Source organism: Pristiophorus japonicus, chromosome 12 (genome assembly GCF_044704955.1).
Source record: "Pristiophorus japonicus isolate sPriJap1 chromosome 12, sPriJap1.hap1, whole genome shotgun sequence".
NCBI classification, from domain to species: Eukaryota; Metazoa; Chordata; class Chondrichthyes; family Pristiophoridae; genus Pristiophorus; species Pristiophorus japonicus.
Window position 1 is genome coordinate 168,814,639 of NC_091988.1, and position 18,460 is coordinate 168,833,098.

General features: G+C 41.6%; 1 protein-coding gene across 1 annotated transcript in view; it reads right to left on the reverse strand.

Annotated features, from left to right (window-relative positions):
* Positions 1-18,460, reverse strand: part of LOC139277543 (collagen alpha-1(XIV) chain-like) — a 216,192-nt gene that overhangs the window by 4,724 nt on the left and 193,008 nt on the right. The window contains exons 40-44 of the mRNA XM_070896129.1: positions 17,451-17,504; positions 13,704-13,757; positions 6,809-6,880; positions 6,567-6,602; positions 6,373-6,439 (exon numbers count right to left, since the gene is read on the reverse strand). Of these exons, the coding sequence (XP_070752230.1) occupies positions 6,373-6,439; positions 6,567-6,602; positions 6,809-6,880; positions 13,704-13,757; positions 17,451-17,504 (283 nt within the window). The remainder of the gene's footprint in view (positions 1-6,372; positions 6,440-6,566; positions 6,603-6,808; positions 6,881-13,703; positions 13,758-17,450; positions 17,505-18,460) is intronic.

Genomic DNA, 18,460 nt, shown 5'->3' on the forward strand with positions numbered 1-18,460 from the left:
AATTATTACAACTGAATAATAGTTACATTTAAAGCTGTCTATAGACGTAGAGATAAAATGCACTCAGCTGCCTGATTAATAGACAGTTTATCCCTGAAATTGTGAGACAACTGTGTCAACACAAAGTCTTACTCAGTGAGAATGCAGAGTCTTGCAATTTTGGGGGATTTTGGGCCTGAAATCACGCTCCCCACGAGTGGGTACGAGGTGCGCATGCGCCCGTGGGTTCCCGCAAGTTCCGGATTTAGGTATGGGAAATGCATGCGCCTAAACCCGGCACTTGCGGTCTGTTGACAGATCCACCGCATCCGAAAGTAAAGAGCCTCTGCGGGCGAAGAGTTGGGCTATTTGCCCAACGAAAGTCCTTCAAATTCTTATGACTGAATAAAGCATAAGGCCTGCTTTTATCAATGCAAGACTTTTAAAGTACTGAAAAGTATATTTTTAAAAATAATTTAAACATTAAAATCCTGTCAAATAAGGTAAATTTATTTTCAGACTCTTTAAAATATGTAACTTTATTTTTCAAAAAATGACATTTTTATTTTAAGTAATTAATTAAATTCCATTTTGATTAATTTGAAATATGTGATTTAAAAAAATGTATTTTCAGTGTTTGTATTTTGGGGGATATTCCCATTCATACTTATGGCAGCTCTGTACATATGGAACCCACATAAGTGTGAATGGGGATCGCCCTGCTCCGATAGGTTGGGCCAGCCCACTTGATCCCATTGATGCGTACAAAACCCTTACGCTCCAGGAAATTCTGATGGGTTCAGACAGGTTAGATGCAGGAAAAATGTTCCCAATGTTGGGGAAGTCCAGAACCAGGGGTCACAGTCTAAGGATAAGGGGTAAGCCATTTAGGACCAAGATGAGGAGAAACTTCTTCACCCAGAGAGTGGTGAACCTGTGGAATTCTCTATCACAGAAAGTTGTTGAGGCCAATTCACTAAATATATTCCAAAAGGAGTTAGATGTAGTCCTTACTACTAGGGGGATCAAGGGGTATGGCGAGAAAGCAGGAATGGGGTACTGAAGTTGCATGTTCAGCCATGAACTCATTGAATGGTGGTGCAGGCTAGAAGGGCCGAATGGCCTACTCCTGCACCTATTTTCTATGTTTTTATGTGTGTGTCTACGAAGGCCTTCGCATCGAGGGCCAGGACCACAAGCCTACAAACCTCCGGGACCACCAGGTAGATTCGTAGAAATTTTTCAGGTCGGAAGCATCCGCCCACAGGAAGCAACTGACCTCAATTTCTGGGCCATTAACTCTTCAAGTTGTAGGTTTTATGCAATAATAGTTACCTAGTGAGTTGATAAATTACAATTACAACAGGGGGTTGAAATTGCCCTTTTTTGCAATGCCCGATAGCGCCTCCAGTGGGCGCTACTGGCTCCCGCGAAATTGCACAGGAGTTAGTGGAGGTGCTGCTATGGTAGCGCCGCACCCTGCTGGAGGGCCCCGGGCCGTCACACAACCGGCAATGATGTAATCACCTTACGTGGTGACCCCTTAGCGCCCCATGGCGGATATTGCCCTGTGCCCCATGAGTCTGCTGCAAGCGGTGTCAGCAGCAACCTTACGGGTCGCGAACAGGGCCAACAATGCTCGCAGGGTGGAAGTTAAAGGAGAGGTCGGGAACACCCCGCACCTCCATCTTACCTGTTTATCAGGCGCTGAGGAATTTCTCCCTCCAGGTGTTTTATTTTCACTAGTCTTGAAATGACGCCAAGGGATGCACAGCACTCCACTGCTGAGGGAGTGCTGCACTGTCAGAGGTGTCGTCTTTCAGATGAGATGTTAAACCGAAGCCCCGTCTGCTCTCTCAAATTGACGTAAATGATGTCATGTCTACTATTTCAAAGAGCAGGGGAGTTATCCCCGGTGTGCTGGCTAATATTTATCCCTTGATCAAAATAACAAAATACAGATTACCTGGTCATTATCACATTGCTGTTTGTAGGAGCTTGCTGTGCGCAAATTGGCTGCAGCGTTTCCCACATTACAACAGTTACTACACTTCAAAAGTACTTCATTGGCTGTAAAGCGCTTTGAGACCTCAGGTGGTTGTGAAAGGCACTGTATAAATGTAAGTCTTTCTTTTACTTAACTTGTTTGTTTAAAATTCTTCTTAACGATTTTACCTATTTAAAATAAATGTGTTAACACCTCCATAAAATAGTGGAGGAATGTCAATGACGACATCAAGTATTCATACGTTAGTATTCCATGGTGTAGTCACTCCACCACCCAGCGCTGCACTAAGTCCTGCCTGCCCACCACCCCTGTGCTCACTAATCTCCATCCGCCAAAGCACTGAATTCAACATTCTCATTTCTAAATCATTCCATGGCCTTGCCTTATATTCCCTTTGCAACTACCTCTTGTCTTACATCCCATTCTACTCTTTTCAGTTCTCTGGTCTTCTATACATTTCACCCTTCCTTCACTCCATCTTCAAATGCAGAGCCCTCAACTATCTCAGCCCTACTCTCAAAATCTCCCTCCCTAAACAGCTCCACCTTGATACGCCTCTTCCTGCCTTTAAAAGTCTCCTAAATACCGATCTTTTCAATCATGCTTTCGATCTTCTTTCCTAACTCTTCCACTACTGTTCAGCATCTGTTTTTCCTGTGTGAAGAGCATCTACATTAAGGATGCTATATAAATGAAAGTTGCTGCTGCTGTTCAGGGCGATGGTTTCTGAACTTTGTAAGTTATTACATACTGCCTTTACCTTCTCAGAAGTGTGCTATATTTCAAATTTACATTATTTTTGTGTTTAATTGTAAAATTATACATCTGCAACAGCAACGGAACTGAAGCCATCACCAAAGCCATGGAATGCCATAAAACATAACTCATGCCAATGGTAAAGTGTTAATAGAATGATATTTTTGTAATATACTTTGCTTATTCAGAAACAATTTCTTAAATGCTACAAGAATTCACAAATGGCCAAATGTGATTGCTGAACAAGTCTGACAATCTGGAAGTAACTGATTTCTATTTGACTTACTCGTTGGTTTGACCTGTTTGAATGTTGTGATTCTGGAGGTTGGAAGGAGCTCTTGTTAGCATTGTTGCATCATTGGGGGATAAATCCAGAATCAGTATACCAAGATCTATTAGCATCAATAACTTGAGATATATGCAAATTGAAGGGAACATAAATTAAAACTTTATATGTGGCTCATAAGAAAAGAAAGACTTGGATTTATATAGCGCCTTTCATGACCACCGGATGTCACAAAGTGCTTTACAGCCAATGAAGTACTTTGAGTGCAATCACTGTTGTAAGGTAGGAAACACAGCAGCCAATTTGTGCACAGCCAGCTCCCACAAACAGCAATGTGATAATGACCAGATAATCTGTTTTTGTTATGTTGATTGAGGGATAAATAGTGGCCAGGACACCGGGGATAATTCACCTGCTCTTCTTCGAAATAGTGGCCATGGGATCTTTTACATCCACGAGAGAACAGACGGGGTCTTGATTTAACGTCTCATCCGAAAGACTCCGTGGTATGCAGCTATGCAGTCCATGAAGACAGCTTGGAAGCTCCTGCTTCAGATAACTAATCCTATCTGAAATGTGTCTTGCATAAGTCGCTGTAAGAACAAACTGAAAGCAGAATGTAGAATTTATAAAATGTATAATACAATTTGTACCGGATGTGTTGGACGTGATTTTTACAAGCACTGGTTTCATCCTGTATATGGGTACTTATGGGAGAGCAACTTAAACAAATAGAAACATAGAAATAGGCCATTCAGCCCTTCGAGCCTGCACCACCATTCAATAAGATTATGGCTGATCATTCACCTCAGTACCCCTTTCCTGCTTTCTCTCCATACCCCTTGATCCTTTTAGCCGTAAGGGCCGTATCTAACTCTTTCTTGAATATATCTAGCAAACTGGCATCAACAACTCTCTGCGGTAGAGAATTCCATACGTTAACAACTCTGAGTGAAGAGGTTTCTCCTCATCTCGGTCCTAAATAGCTTACCCCTTATCCTTAGACTGTGAACCCTGGTTCTGGACTTCCCCAACATCAGGAACGTTCTTCCTGCATCTAACCTGTCCAATCCCATCAGAATTTTATATGATTCTATGAGATCCCCTCTCATTCTTCTAAACTCCAGTGAATACAGGCCCAGTCAATTCAGTCTCTCCTCATATGCCTGTCCTGCCATCCCGGGAATCAGTCTGGAGAATCTTCACTGCACTCCCTCAATAGCAAGAATGTCCTTCCTCAGATTAGGAGAACAAAACTGAACACAATATTCCAGGCCCTGTACAACTGCAGTGAGACCTCCCTGCTCCTATACTCAAATCCCCTAGCTATGAAGGCCAACATGCCATTTGCCTTCCTCACCGCCTGCTGTACCTGCATGCCAACTTTCAATGGCTGATGTACCATAACACCCAGGTCTCGTTGCACCTCGCCTTTTCCTAATCTGCCGCCATTCAGATAATATTCTGCCTTCATGTTTTTGCCACCAAAGTGGATAACCTCACATCAGCCATGCATTTGCCCACTCACCTAACCTGTCCAAGTCATCCTACAGCCTCTTAGCATCCTCCTCACAGCTCACACTGCCATCCAGCTTAGTGTCATCTGCAAACTTGGAGATATTACACTCAATTCCTTCATCGTAATCATTAATGTATATTGTAAAGAGCTGGGGTCCCAGCACTGAACCCTGCGGCACCCCACTGGTCACTGCCTGCCATTCTGAAAAGGACCCGTTTTATTCTGACTCTGTTGCCTGTCTGCCAACCAGTTCTCTATCCACGTCAAAACATTACCCCCAATACTATGTGCTTTAATTTTGCACACTAATCTCTTGTGTGGGACCTTGTCAAAAGCCTTTTGAAAGTCCAAATACACCACATCCACTGGTTCTCCCTTGTCCACTCTACTAGTTACATTCTCAAAAAATTCCAGAAGATTTGTCAAGCATGATTTCCCTTTCATAAATCAATGCTGACTTGGACCGATCCTGTCACTGCTTTCCAAATACGCTGCTATTTCATCTTTAATAATTTATTCCAACATTTTCCCCACTACTGGTGTCAGGCTAACCGGTCTATAATTCCCCATTTTCTTTCTCCCTCCTTTTTTAAAAAGTGGTGTTACATTAGCTACCCTCCAGACAATAGAAACTGATCCAGAGTCGATAGACTGTTGGAAAATGATCACCAATGCATCCACTATTTCTAGGGCCACTTCCTTAAGTACTCTGGGATGCATGGGCCCATGGGGATTTATCGGCCTTCAATCCCATCAATTTCCCTAACACAATTTCCTGACTCATAAGGATTTCCTTCTGTTCCTCCTTCTCGCTAGACCCTCACTCCCCTAGTATTTCTAGAAAGTTATTTGTGTCTTCCTTCGTGAAGACAGAACCAAAGTATTTGTTCAATTGGTCTGCCATTTCTTTGTTCCCCATTATAAAGTCATCTGATTCTGACTGCAAGGGACCTTTCGTTTGTCTTCACTAATCTTTTTCTCTTCACATATCTATAGAAGCTTTTTCAGTCAGTTTTTATGTTCCCAGCAAGGTTCCTCTCATAGTCTATTTTCCCCCTCCTAATTAAACCATTTGTCCTCCTCTGCTGAATTCTAAATTTCTCCCAGTCCTCACGTTTGTTGCTTTTTCTGGCCAATTTATATGCCTCTTCGTTGGATTTAACACTATCCTTAATTTCCCTTGTTAGCCACGGTTGAGCCACCTTCCCCGTTTTATTTTTACTCCAGACAGGGATGTACAATTGTTGAAGCCTAGTTGTCACGATTGCGACTCCAGCCGAGTATCTACATAAAACATCTTCCCTGTCCCATAATTAAAAAACTCCTGTACATAGAACAAATGGTAACTATATTACTAGGACATCACTGAAGTTATAGCATCCTATACTGCATAAAATTGCTACAATATACAAGTAGAACCCACAGCTTAAAATGCACCAGCTTCATGTGACTACTCTGAACCCAAAGATAGTAAAACTACTCCACCAATATGCCTAATTATATTCACAGGCTCACAATATCATTGTATGTTCCTGCAAGAACTATATTTAAAAACATACGACTGTACCAATGTTCAATCCACCGTATGAGTCTTTTCATCAATGAAAATAATTTTAAAAAGGTTTCCTCAAAATAAAGTTTCAAAAACAAAATTCGCAAACAAAATATTCAGTGTTCACAGGGACACAAGGAGACAGATATTGTAATGTGCTCCTTATTTTATGACTAGTGTGTTTTCAGTCAAGTTGCTCTCTTGGTAAATACCAAATCCAATAAGGCCCTGACCTCTCTCCTTTGAATCTGGAATCTGATTCTCTTACTTACTCTGAACAAGTTCCTCACAAGCTTGGGTGACCAGCTGATAAACTGTCGCGAGGGACTGAGGTTCACCCTGAAAGTGAAAAACAAAGTCGCAGTGTTTTGGATCATTTCAGAATCTCTTTGCTTTTGATGGAGCCTTTTCACTGGCATTAGAAATAAAAACGCCAGGATAAAACAAATAAAACAAGAAAATTCACCTTCTCGCCTTTTTCTCCTTTTGCACCAGGGAGACCCTTTGGAAATAATTAAAAATGTCAATAAGCATACGAACCACACACATTTTATGCTTAATTATACTGACTGTAAAGTTGAATAGAATAGATGTGATTTAATTTCAGAATCGACTGGAAAATGTTAAACTAGAATTCTGGAACATGAATTTAAATTTCTATTAACTATTTTGCACAGAATGCTAATGAGTCAGTTATATAGTACTTACAGATGGTCCCACTTCACCTGGTAGACCTCGTTCCCCTGCATAGCCTGATGGTCCTGTGATACCTGCTGGTCCCTAGGAAACCATTACAGGATTTAATTCAGTAACAGTTCTGAAATCAAAGCCAAAGACTGTAAAATTCCACCGCGGCAAACAAACGTACCAATACTAACGGATTTGTTTGAAATTTTTCTCTCTGCTATTTTAGGGGCTGTATTAGTGCACTAATTCTACACAGGTTAATGCCTCATACAAAACAGGAGAGAGAGGAATGTCAGCTGAATTATTTTTAAATTTGTTCATGGGATGTGGGTGTTACTGGAGTGGCCAGCATTTATTGCCCGTCCCAAACTGTCCTTGAAAAGGTGGGTGGTGTGGGCTTGCTAGACCATTTCAGAGGGGAGTTAAGAGTCAACCACATTGCTGTGGAGTCACATGTAGGCCAGACCAGGTAAGGTTGGCAGATTTCCTTCCCTGAAGGACATTAGTGAACCAGATGAGTTTTTACAACAATCTGGTAGTTAGTTTCATGGTCACAATTACTGATACTAGCTTTTTATTCCAGATTTAGTTAATTAACTGAATTTAAATTCCCCAGCTACCGTGGTGAGATTTGAACTCATGTCTCCGGATCTTTATGCCAGGACTCATGATAACTAGTCCAGTAACATAACTACTATGCTATCGTATCCGTGTTTAGACTGTAGCATTAATTGGAGAATGTTCTGTTTTAAAAAAAAAAAATAACATACCCTGCTCCGCCATTCAATAAGATCATGGCTGTTCTTCAACCTCAACTTCACTTTCCTGCCCAATCCCCATATCCCTTGATTCCTCAGGAGTCAAAAAATCTATCTATTCCAGCTTGCTGAATCTTTGAAAAGATTCAAGGCTGAGATAGATAGATTTTTGGACTCTAGGGTAATGAGCCAGGATCTTACTGAATGGCAGAGCAGGTTCGAAGGGCCGTATGGCCTACTCCTGCTCCTAACTCTTATGTTATGTTCTTATACCCAGAATCTCTCACTATTCCTATGTGGAGAAGATAACACACAAAACTATAAACTAGTGAAATAGCTTAGTGTTCAGACCCATCATAAACCATAAAAGTGAAGCTTGAGTAACTCATCCACAAGACATCTTGGGTGCTCCTACGACAACTGCTGCAGCAGCAACACTTAATGCTGCAAAATGTTACAAGGTACTTTACAACTGGGAGGTGGTGCTGAGCAGAATTAAAAGGGGACTAGGAAATTATGTCAGGAAGGTAAACCCAATTTTGAAGGTGGGGAGAGAAGTACTACAATAAAAGGGTTCAGATCTTACATCAGTAAAACATACTATAGCGTGTGTTCTTTATAATGAATGCAGTCGCAACATTAACAACATATAGACAGAAACATAGAAACATAGAAAATAGGTGCAGGAGTAGGCCATTCGGCCCTTCTAGCCTGCACCGCCATTCAATGAGTTCATGATTGAACATGCAACTTCAGGACCCCATTCCTGCTTTCTCGCCATACCTCTTGATCCCCCTAGTAGTAAGGACTTCATCTAACTCCTTTTTGAATATATTTAGTGAATTGGCCTCAACAACTTTCTGTGGTAGAGAATTCCACAGGTTCACCACTATCTGGGTGAAGAAGTTTCTCCTCATCTCGGTCCTAAATGGCTTCCCCCTTATCCTTAGACTGTGTCCCCTGGTTCTGGACTTGCCCAACATTGGGAACATTCTTCCTGCATCTCACCTGTCTAACCCCGTCAGAATTTTAAACGTTTCTATGAGATCCCCTCTCATTCTTCTGAACTCCAGTTGATCCAGTCTTTCTTGATAGGTCAGTCCCACCATCCCGGGAATCAGTATGGTGAACCTTCGCTGCACTCCCTCGATAGCAAGAATGTCCTTCCTCAGGTTAGGAGACCAAAACTGTACACAATACTCCAGGTGTGGCCTCACCAATGCCCTGTACAACTGTAGCAACACCTCCTTGCCCCTGTACTCAAATCCCCTCGCTATGAAGGCCAACATGCCATTTGCTTTCTTAACCACCTGCTGTACCTGCATGCCAACCTTCAATGACTGATGTACCATGACACCCAGGTCTCGTTGCACCTTCCCTTTTCCTAATCTGTCACCATTCAGATAATAGTCTGTCTCTCTGTTTTTACCACCAAAGTGGATAACCTCACATTTATCCACATTATACTTCATCTGCCATGCATTTGCCCACTCACCTAACCAATCCAAGTCGCTCTGCAGCCTCATAGCATCCTCCTCGCAGCTCACACTGCCACCCAACTTAGTGTCATCCGCAAATTTGGAGATACTACATTTAATCCCCTCGTCTAAATCATTAATGTACAATGTAAACAGCTGGGGCCCCAGCACAGAACCTTGCGGTACCCCACTAGTCACTGCCTGCCATTCTGAAAAGTACCCATTTACTCCTACTCTTTGCTTCCTGTCTGACAACCAGTTCTCAATCCATGTCAGCACACTACCCCCAATCCCATGTGCTTTAACTTTGCACATTAATCTCTTGTGTGGGACCTTGTCGAAAGCCTTCTGAAAGTCCAAATACACCACATCAACTGGTTCTCCCTTGTCCACTCTACTGGAAACATCCTCAAAAAATTCCAGAAGATTTGTCAAGCATGATTTCCCTTTCACAAATCCATGCTGACTTGGACCTATCATGTCACCTCTTTCCAAATGCACTGCTATGACATCCTTAATAATTGATTCCATCATTTTACCCACTACCGATGTCAGGCTGACCGGTCTCTAATTCCCTGTTTTCTCTCTCCCTCTTTTTTTAAAAAGTGGGGTTACATTGGCTACCCTCCACTCCATAGGAACTGATCCAGAGTCAATGGAATGTTGGAAAATGATTGTCAATGCATCCTCTATTTCCAAGGCCACCTCCTTAAGTACTCTGGGATGCAGTCCATCAGGCCCTGGGGATTTATCGGCCTTCAATCCCATCAATTTCCCCAACACAATTTCCCGACTAATAAGGATTTCCCTCAGTTCCTCCTCCTTACTAGACCCTCTGACCCCTTTTATATCCGGAAGGTTGTTTGTGTCCTCCTTAGTGAATACCGAACCAAACTACTTGTTCAATTGGTCCGCCATTTCTTTGTTCCCTGTTATGACTTCCTCTGATTCTTACTGCAGGGGACCTACGTTTGTCTTTACTAACCTTTTTCTCTTTACATATCTATAGAAACTTTTGCAATCTGTCTTAATGTTCCCTGCAAGCTTCTACTCGTACTCCATTTTCCCTGCCCTAATCAAACCCTTTGTCCTCCTCTGCTGAGTTCTAAATTTCTCCCAGTCCCCGGGTTCGCTGCTATTTCTAGCCAATTTGTATGCCACTTCCTTGGCTTTAATACTTCCCTTGATAGCCACAGTTGAGCCACCTTCCCTTTTTTATTTTTACGCCAGACAGGAATGTACAATTGTTGTAGTTCATCCATGCGGTCTCTAAATGTCTGCCATTGCCCATCCACAGTCAACCCCCTAAGTATCATTCGCCAATCTATCCCAGCCAATTCACGCCTCATACCTTCAAAGTTAGCCTTCTTTAAGTTCTGGACCATGGTCTCTGAATTAACTGTTTCATTCTCCATCCTAATGCAGAATTCCACCATATTATGGTCACTCTTCCCCAAGGGGCCTCGCACAACGAGATTGCTAATTAATCCTCTCTCATTACACAACACCCAGTCTAAGATGGCCTTCCCCCCTAGTTGGTTCCTCGACATATTGGTCTAGAAAACCATCCCTTATGCACTCCAGGAAATCCTCCTCCACCGTATTGCTTCCAGTTTGGTTAGCCCAATCTCGAGGAATATACTAGTGCATTACATACTTTTCTGCTAATACTAACAGTACTATAATCAAGGCATTTGACAAGTTGCCTCATAAATGGTTACTGCACAATAAAATTTCACGAGGTTGGGGGTAATATATTAGCATGGAGAGGGGATTGGCTAACTAACAGAAAACAGAGAATTAGGATAAATGGTTCATTCTCAGGTTGGAAGTCAGTAACTAGTGGGATGCCACAGAGATCAGTGCTGGGGCCCCCAACTATTTACAATCTATATTAACGACTTGGAAGAAGGGACCGAGTATAATGTAGTCAAGTTTGCTGACAATATAAAGATGGGAAGAAAAGCAATGTGTGAGGAGGACACAAAAAATCTGCAAAAGGACATAGACAGGCTAAGTGAGTAGGCATATATTTGGCAGATGGAGTAAAATGATAGAAAGTGTGAGGTCATGCACTTTGACAAAAAAAAATCAAAGAGCAAGTTATTATTTAAATGGATAAAAATTGCAAAGTGCTGCAGTACAGCGGGACCTGGGGGTACTTGTGCATGAAACACAAAAGTATGCAGGTACAGCAAGTGATCAGGAAGTCCAATGGAATCTTGGACTTTATTGCAAAGGGGATGGAGTATAAAAGTAGGGAAGTCTTGCTACAGTTATACAGGGTATTGGTGAGGCCACACCTGGAATACTGTGTGCGGTTTTGGTTTCCATATTTACGAAAGGATATACATGCTTTGGAGACAGTTCAGAGAAGGTTCACTAGGTTGAGTCCGGAGGTGAGAGGGTTGACTTATGAGGAAAGGTTGAGTAGGTTGGGCCTCTACTCATTGGAATTCAGAAGAATGAGGGGTGATCTTATCGAACCGTATAAGATTATGAGGGGGCTTGACAAGGTGGATGCAGAGAGGATGTTTCCACTGATAGGGGAGACTAGAACTAGAGGCCATAATCTTAGAATAAGGGGCCACCCATTCAAAACTGAGATGAGGAGGAATTTCTTCTCTCAGAGGGTTGTAAATCTGTGGAAGCTAGGACATTGAATACATTTAAGACAGAGATAGACAGCTTCTTAACTGATAAGTGATTAAGGGGTTATGGGGAGCGGGCAGGGAAGTGAACCTGAGTCCATGATTGGATCAGCCATGATCGCATTAAATGGCGGAGCAGGCTCGAGGGGTCATATGGCCTACTCCTGCTCTTATTTCTTATGTTATCTTCTTATATCCACACTTTGTGGTTGAAAAATAAAGTAACATTGCTGATCTCCACACTAGCAAATTCCGTGATGAAAACAATAATGGTATGTTCCCAATCCATAATTGCTTGGTGTGAATGTAGTCACTTGGGTTATTTAGGGTAGATGTCAACCTGATTGTGGTGTGGATAATTTCTACAAAAATATCTGCTAGTAAACTGTTGTCTAAGAAAAGATTTCATAATGTAGTCTGGCTTTGGCGAGAACTGGACATGACATAATGATGACAATCACAATGACAATCACATAGATAGCACCTTTCACATAGAAACACATGCAAAGATGCACTACAGAAGTATAAAAAGAAGCAGAAAGATTAATTACAGCTAACAGGAAATTGGTTTTTCACATTGCTGTCTCATTCTGAAATAGAGGTATTGGGGCTCATTTTCAACCCCCCCAACTGAACCTGCCCAATTTCTGTTTGATTGAAATCAATGGAATGAAAATTGGATGGGTTCTACAACAGGCAGATGATCCACTGTCAGATTACCACCCGGGCAGTGAAGTAAAAAATTACCCTCATTGCTCAATAATGCTGAGTTACAGTGCAGACACAGATGAAATGATGCCAGACTATTTATTAGCAATCTGCCTGCAGAAAGTGATGAGCTTTTTGATTCCTTGGGATGTGGAAACAAAACAAAGTGGATACAGAATAGTTAGAAGTGAAATTAATCAGTATGGGAGAGTTGTGGACCAACAGTTCCATAAGTTTGACTTGAGCACTGAGTTCCAGAATCTGGATAAGATCAGGGTGTACTTTAACATTATCGGAATCTGTGTTCACAGACATATCTACCCTTGGAATGAGAATGTTGCATCCTGATCTCAACTGAGTGTTTAATAACTTAATGAAATAAATCATACCCCATGCTAGGGAATTCAACATTAACAAATCAAACAACAAATGTTATTCTAATTTTTACACTGACTGTGATTGACTAGCTGGCTCAATGTAAACATTACAGGGCACTGAAATGTCTATTAATGATGTAACTACACTTAGAATAGTGTACACAGTTCTGGTCACTGCAGTACTAAAAGGATATTATAGTTATTGAAAGGATACATAAGCAAGTAACCAGAATAATTGAGGGGATGGAGTGATTGGATTTTGCAGAGAGATTATATAAGTTGAGCATCTTCTCACTGGAAAAGAAAAGGTTGAGAGGGGGATAAGATTGCAGTTTTTAAGATTCTAAAGGGACTGGATAATGTCGACCATGACAACCTATTTCACTCTATCCCCTCAATTATTCCGGTGGAGAGAAGTACTGGATATTAATGTTTTTATGATAACATTCCTGACAGTCATTTCTAGGTTTATAGCTTTGCCAAAACAAGGAGTAGAGATAATAAATGAATAAACGCTGACCTCAATGTTGAGTTTTCTGTTCACAGTACTCCAGAATAACAAACTATTAATGCATACCACAAAATGTTAAAGTGATTTCCTTAGTATAAACTAATCTATATTGTGGCATTGCTGGGTTACAGTTCTAGTATCAAAAATATGAGATATTTTTGAGAAAATAATCACAATTGCAAATAGTAATGAAAAATAGAAAATCTATTTACTGTAACAGTATAATCCAAACAACCTAATGATTTAAATTCTAATCAGATATTCAAAGGGCACTCAATCATACTCTAAAAGATTCCATGTGGAAACAAAATATTTTTGTTTTGCAGGCAACGGGTCAAGACATTTCTGAACATTTTGTCCTCAGAAAGTTACTGAAATATATTCTGTTATTTACGACTTTTTATAAAACCAATCCCTTATAAATAAAACTTACTCTTGGTCCAGGAAGTCCTGGGGGTCCTATTGCACCTTCCAGTCCTCTTGTACCCTAAAACATTGACATCAATTGACAATCTATATCCCTCTGTAAATGTAGCAAATACATCCATCAATTGAAAATAAACCCAGGCCCTTCTATATTAGGTGAAGTAAAACAAATGACAACTGATTTACCAATTTGATTTTGAAACAGGTACAGTTTCAATATTTTTGAGCTACACATGAAATGTTCCATAACACATCATGTGACATTCAAACCAGGTCTGGCAAGGTTCAGTGTAAGATAAGCAATCTAATCGGCATCATGTATTTAATAAATATAGAAAACCATGGACCTGAAGCCATCCTTGACACTATTATATCCATTGGTTTGATGTAACTTTTAAATAACACTATGCAACTTGTACTTATTTAACACCTTTAATGCAGAAAAACATCCCAATGGAGGGAGGATGAAGATGGGGCGTGAGGGGGAAGGAAGGAATGTGTCACTTAGGAGGAGTTCGAAGAGTTAAGGAGGTGGACAAAAGAACAGATATTGAGAAGGCTATTGAGGTGGAGAGAGAAGTAAAAGGCCAAAGGGGATTGGTTTAGGAAGAGAATTTCAGAAAACAAGCTGAAAGATTTGTCACCAATGGTGGAGTAGGGAAAGGGAATGGCTTAAAATAAATACAACTGCTTCAAATGTGTTTGATCTTAATGAGAACCCCCATCCCCCGGAGGCGAGGTTCTAAACTGATTACCAATAATTGTATTATTTTACAATTAGCTTTCATGTTATTTTTAAATGATTAGATATATAATTTAAAAAATGTTTTGTTCCAGTTTTTAGAAAATGCTGGTTCTAGCTGGGGTACCAGTCTCTAGGAGGAGGCAGTCTCCAACCCCTCATCTAAGTGGTCACTTCTCAAATGTGAACTTAAACAGTGAATGTTAGCAGGCTATTTGATTGTGAATGGCATCACAACCGAGCCAGGTCTCATTACATGCACTTTCCAGCAGGAGTATTGAACACACAGTGACATTTCTGTTTACTAGCTCAGGGATATTAAGACTAATTGTAGCATCCCAACAGCTAAAATCAGCAGAGACAGGGAACTGAGCATGCTGCCTTTTCCACTAGTCCATCAACAGAGTCTGCAAGCTTTTTTTTTTATACAGTATCAAGAAATTTTAAAAGCCTCACCGTTAATCAATGGCCACCTTGCTACAATTAAAAAATATCGCATTAAACAGTTTTTAGAGTAAAAATTCAGAAAAAATTGTTCATGACAGGAATGAGTAATTATGGTGAAAAATTATCAAGGTTAGAATGAGTCATTTCAGAATTAGAGTTAGCTTTCAGAAACTAGCCCCATGTCTTGTGCTAGAAGTGGCTGTTATTCAATTGCAGATCATTAAAGGGAAAGAAAAGTCTAAGATGGGGTCGGGGGGAGGGGGTTCAAATTGGCAAACCAAAGGTAGTCTCTTTGCCCTGGTAATCTTAAAACTCAGGCAACTCAGTCATACTTGGGCTAGAATCTCTTAATGACTGATTTCTCCTGTTTGAATTTTGTGAGCCTGGAGGTTTGCAAAGATTTGTTCTCATCACTGTTGCCTCATTGGTGGATTAATTAGATCACCAAGACCTGATAGCGTCAACAACCTAAGATACATGCAAATGAATCGGACCATAGACAAGGGCTGGATTTTTGGGCGAAAACGGTAGTGATACATGAAAATTACCGTTTTCGCTGAGCTACCGATTTTAAGGTGAACTTTCGGCCTTTGGGGTATGCGCATCGCAAAGGGAGGCATTGCACAATTATTCACAGTGCAAAACATGAGTTTCGCCAACTTTAGTGCAGGGTCATTTGTGCTGCAACTGAGGCTTTGGAAGGGGGAAAAAAAATTCCAAAAACATTACCAAGACCCTTAACTAACTAATCGCTGCAAAAAATGTAAAAATAAAAACTTTAACTTACCTTTTTTGTAGGTTTTCTAACTTACCGCTGCTGGCAGGGCTGCGCAGTTCTAGGCACGACGGATCGGGAGATTGCCAAAACTCGGATGGTAACGCAATCTGCACATCCGGCGCAGCTCTCCCCGGCAGCACATCCCATCGCTGCTGCAAACAAGGAGTCAAGGATCCCGCACGGGCTTCGCGACTGGGTTTTCACCGCGGAGGGTCAAAACGCGGCGAAAACCTGGTCACAAATCCCTCGAAAATCAAGCTCTTAAGCTCGTAAGCAGTAGCTTAGTAATACCACTCTACTGCCTCCAAGTCAGAAGGTTGCAGGTTCAAGTCCCACTCCAGAGATTGTGTCGCAATCTTAATTGGAGCGGGGGGGGGGGGGGGGAGGGGTCACGGGGGGGAGTGTTTCGGTCCTACTGTTGATTTTTGACTCCATAGCATGTGTCTCTTTTTTCTCAAGCAGGTTCCCCGCCCAGAAGCCAGCCTGATTAACAGGCTTGGTCCCCTGTTGGGTGGGGAACACTCCTGAGGAGGCCTCAGCTCAGGTAGGGAGCCTCCAGCTGGGTTAGTGGGAGCATGGGGAGGGGACATCAGGATCTTGGGGAGGTCATTGATCCTTGGGGGTGAGGGGGTGGAGGGGCAATACTGGGTGGGGGTCTGATTTCCGATCCTGGGAAGTGTGATTGCTGGGGAATGGTCTTTTGGATCCTGGAGGTGGGTCCAATGGTGGGCAGCCTCAGGATTGGTTGCCTGTCCCCTGTCCTGTCTCTGTTAAATCCAAAAGTGGGCGAGTTGGAGTTGGGTTGGGGTCGGGTTTGAGATTTTTCAAATTTTAACATCCCACCCGACCCCAACCCCAACCCCAACCCAAATCCTTCAACCAATATCACTAAAACTGATGATCTGGTCATTATTACATTGCTGTTTGCGGGTCCTGTGTGTAAATTGGCTGCTGTAATTCCTACATTACAACAGCAACCACACTTCAAAATATTTAATTGGCTATAAAGCCCTTTGGAACACCCTGAGGTTATGAAAGGCACATGTCTTTCTTTTCTTTGTTTAATTTTAAGGCTCCATAGTATGTGTAATACGATCCACAAAGACAAAAAGATTAGACACAGCCAATTTGGAGAGCACTTTTTATTGCAGTATTCTCCTTTTTATTGAAGAAAGCTTACCTCAAGTTTATTTGCCTTTTTTCTTAAATGTTCATTTTTCTACTGGCATGAATAGCCTTAAGTAAGTCACTCTGCTGGTGTCAACTATTCTAGAGCGACTTAATGGCAAACTGGGGAGGCGCAACTTCTAATTGGCCTGATGGGCATTCCACAGCTGCCCAGAAGACTACACCATGGGGGGAAAATTGGTAAAAATATCTCTTTCTCCAGCTAAATGTGCTTACATATTCACTTTTTTTCTTTTTTTTGCATGACAAAAAACCATAAATTAGCAGTCTTAAATGCCAATCGTGTAAATTGGTCTGAAGCAAGTAGCATACCTATCTTAATTTGGATCATTGCAATGTGGCTTTAATGTTTCGTTCATTGTTTTCAAATTCAACCTCCCCATGAAGTATTTTAGCATCAGGTGTAATCAGTGACTTCGTAGCACCAGTCCTGTCACTGTGCAAGCTTCCATTTAGAAACTTGGGAAAGTGGATTCTAAATATTGATTCCCCTTTAATGTGCCATGAAATATAGCAAAACTGTGTATTTTGCATTTTTATATATAGAACTATCTCCTTCACATTGCTGTTTGGTTACATTTACACAAATTTTGGTTTACCTTCGGTCCCTGAACTCCGTCTCTCCCTGGAGGACCCTGAGGACCTGGGAGACCCTATGGAGAAATAAAGTAAAGTAAGATAGGTTTGATAATGTGCAATCATGTATTGTTCAATTAGCAAGCTAATAATTGAGATTGTATCTTCCCTTTCCCACCAATTATCCCCTTCCCAACACATTGGGCCCAAGTTTCGGCCTGAGTTGCTCCTGTTTTTTTGGAGTAACTGGTTTAGAATGGAGTATCTTAGAAATTGCAATTCTCGGCATTTAGTTTGCTCCAGTTCTAGTCAGTTAGAACAGTTTCAGTTTGGAACAGATTTTTTTTCAAAAGGGGGCGTGTCCGGCCACTTACGTCCGTTTTGAAAGTTTAGGCAGTGAAAACTTACTCCAAACTAACTTAGAATGGAGTAAGTGTAGATTTTTGTACGCTCAGAAAAACCTTGCCTACACTTATAAAATCAGGCGCAGGTTACAAATCAGGCGTAGAGAATGGGGGCGGGGGGCAGGTTTAAAGGGAAGTTTCCAAACATTAAACAATTCAGTTTTACAAATAAAGAGCCATTATCAATAATAAATGATAAATACATCAATAAATCAACCAATAAATCAATCAAAAAAATTAATAAAAAATTTAAAAAATTTAAAAATAAATAAATAAAACAAATTCTATTCACCGATTGCAGCACCGGGAGCCCTCCAAAAGCATGCTGGGACGGGGCTCCCCCAGTGTGTCCCTCACTTTCTCTGTCTGTCTGTGTCTCTCTCTCTCACTCACTGTCTGTCAGTGTCAGTGTCTCAGTGTCAGTGTCTCGCTCTCTGTCTGTCAGTGTCGATGTGTTTCTGACAGCGAGAGGGGGGAGAAGAGGAGGGGGAGGGGGAGGGAGAGGGAGGCAGAGGAGGGGGAGGGAGAGGGAGGCAGAGGAGGGGGAGGGAGAGGGAGGCAGAGGAGGGGGAGGGAGAGGGAGAGGGAGGGAAAGAGGGGGGAGGGGGGAAGGAGGAGGAGAGGGAGGG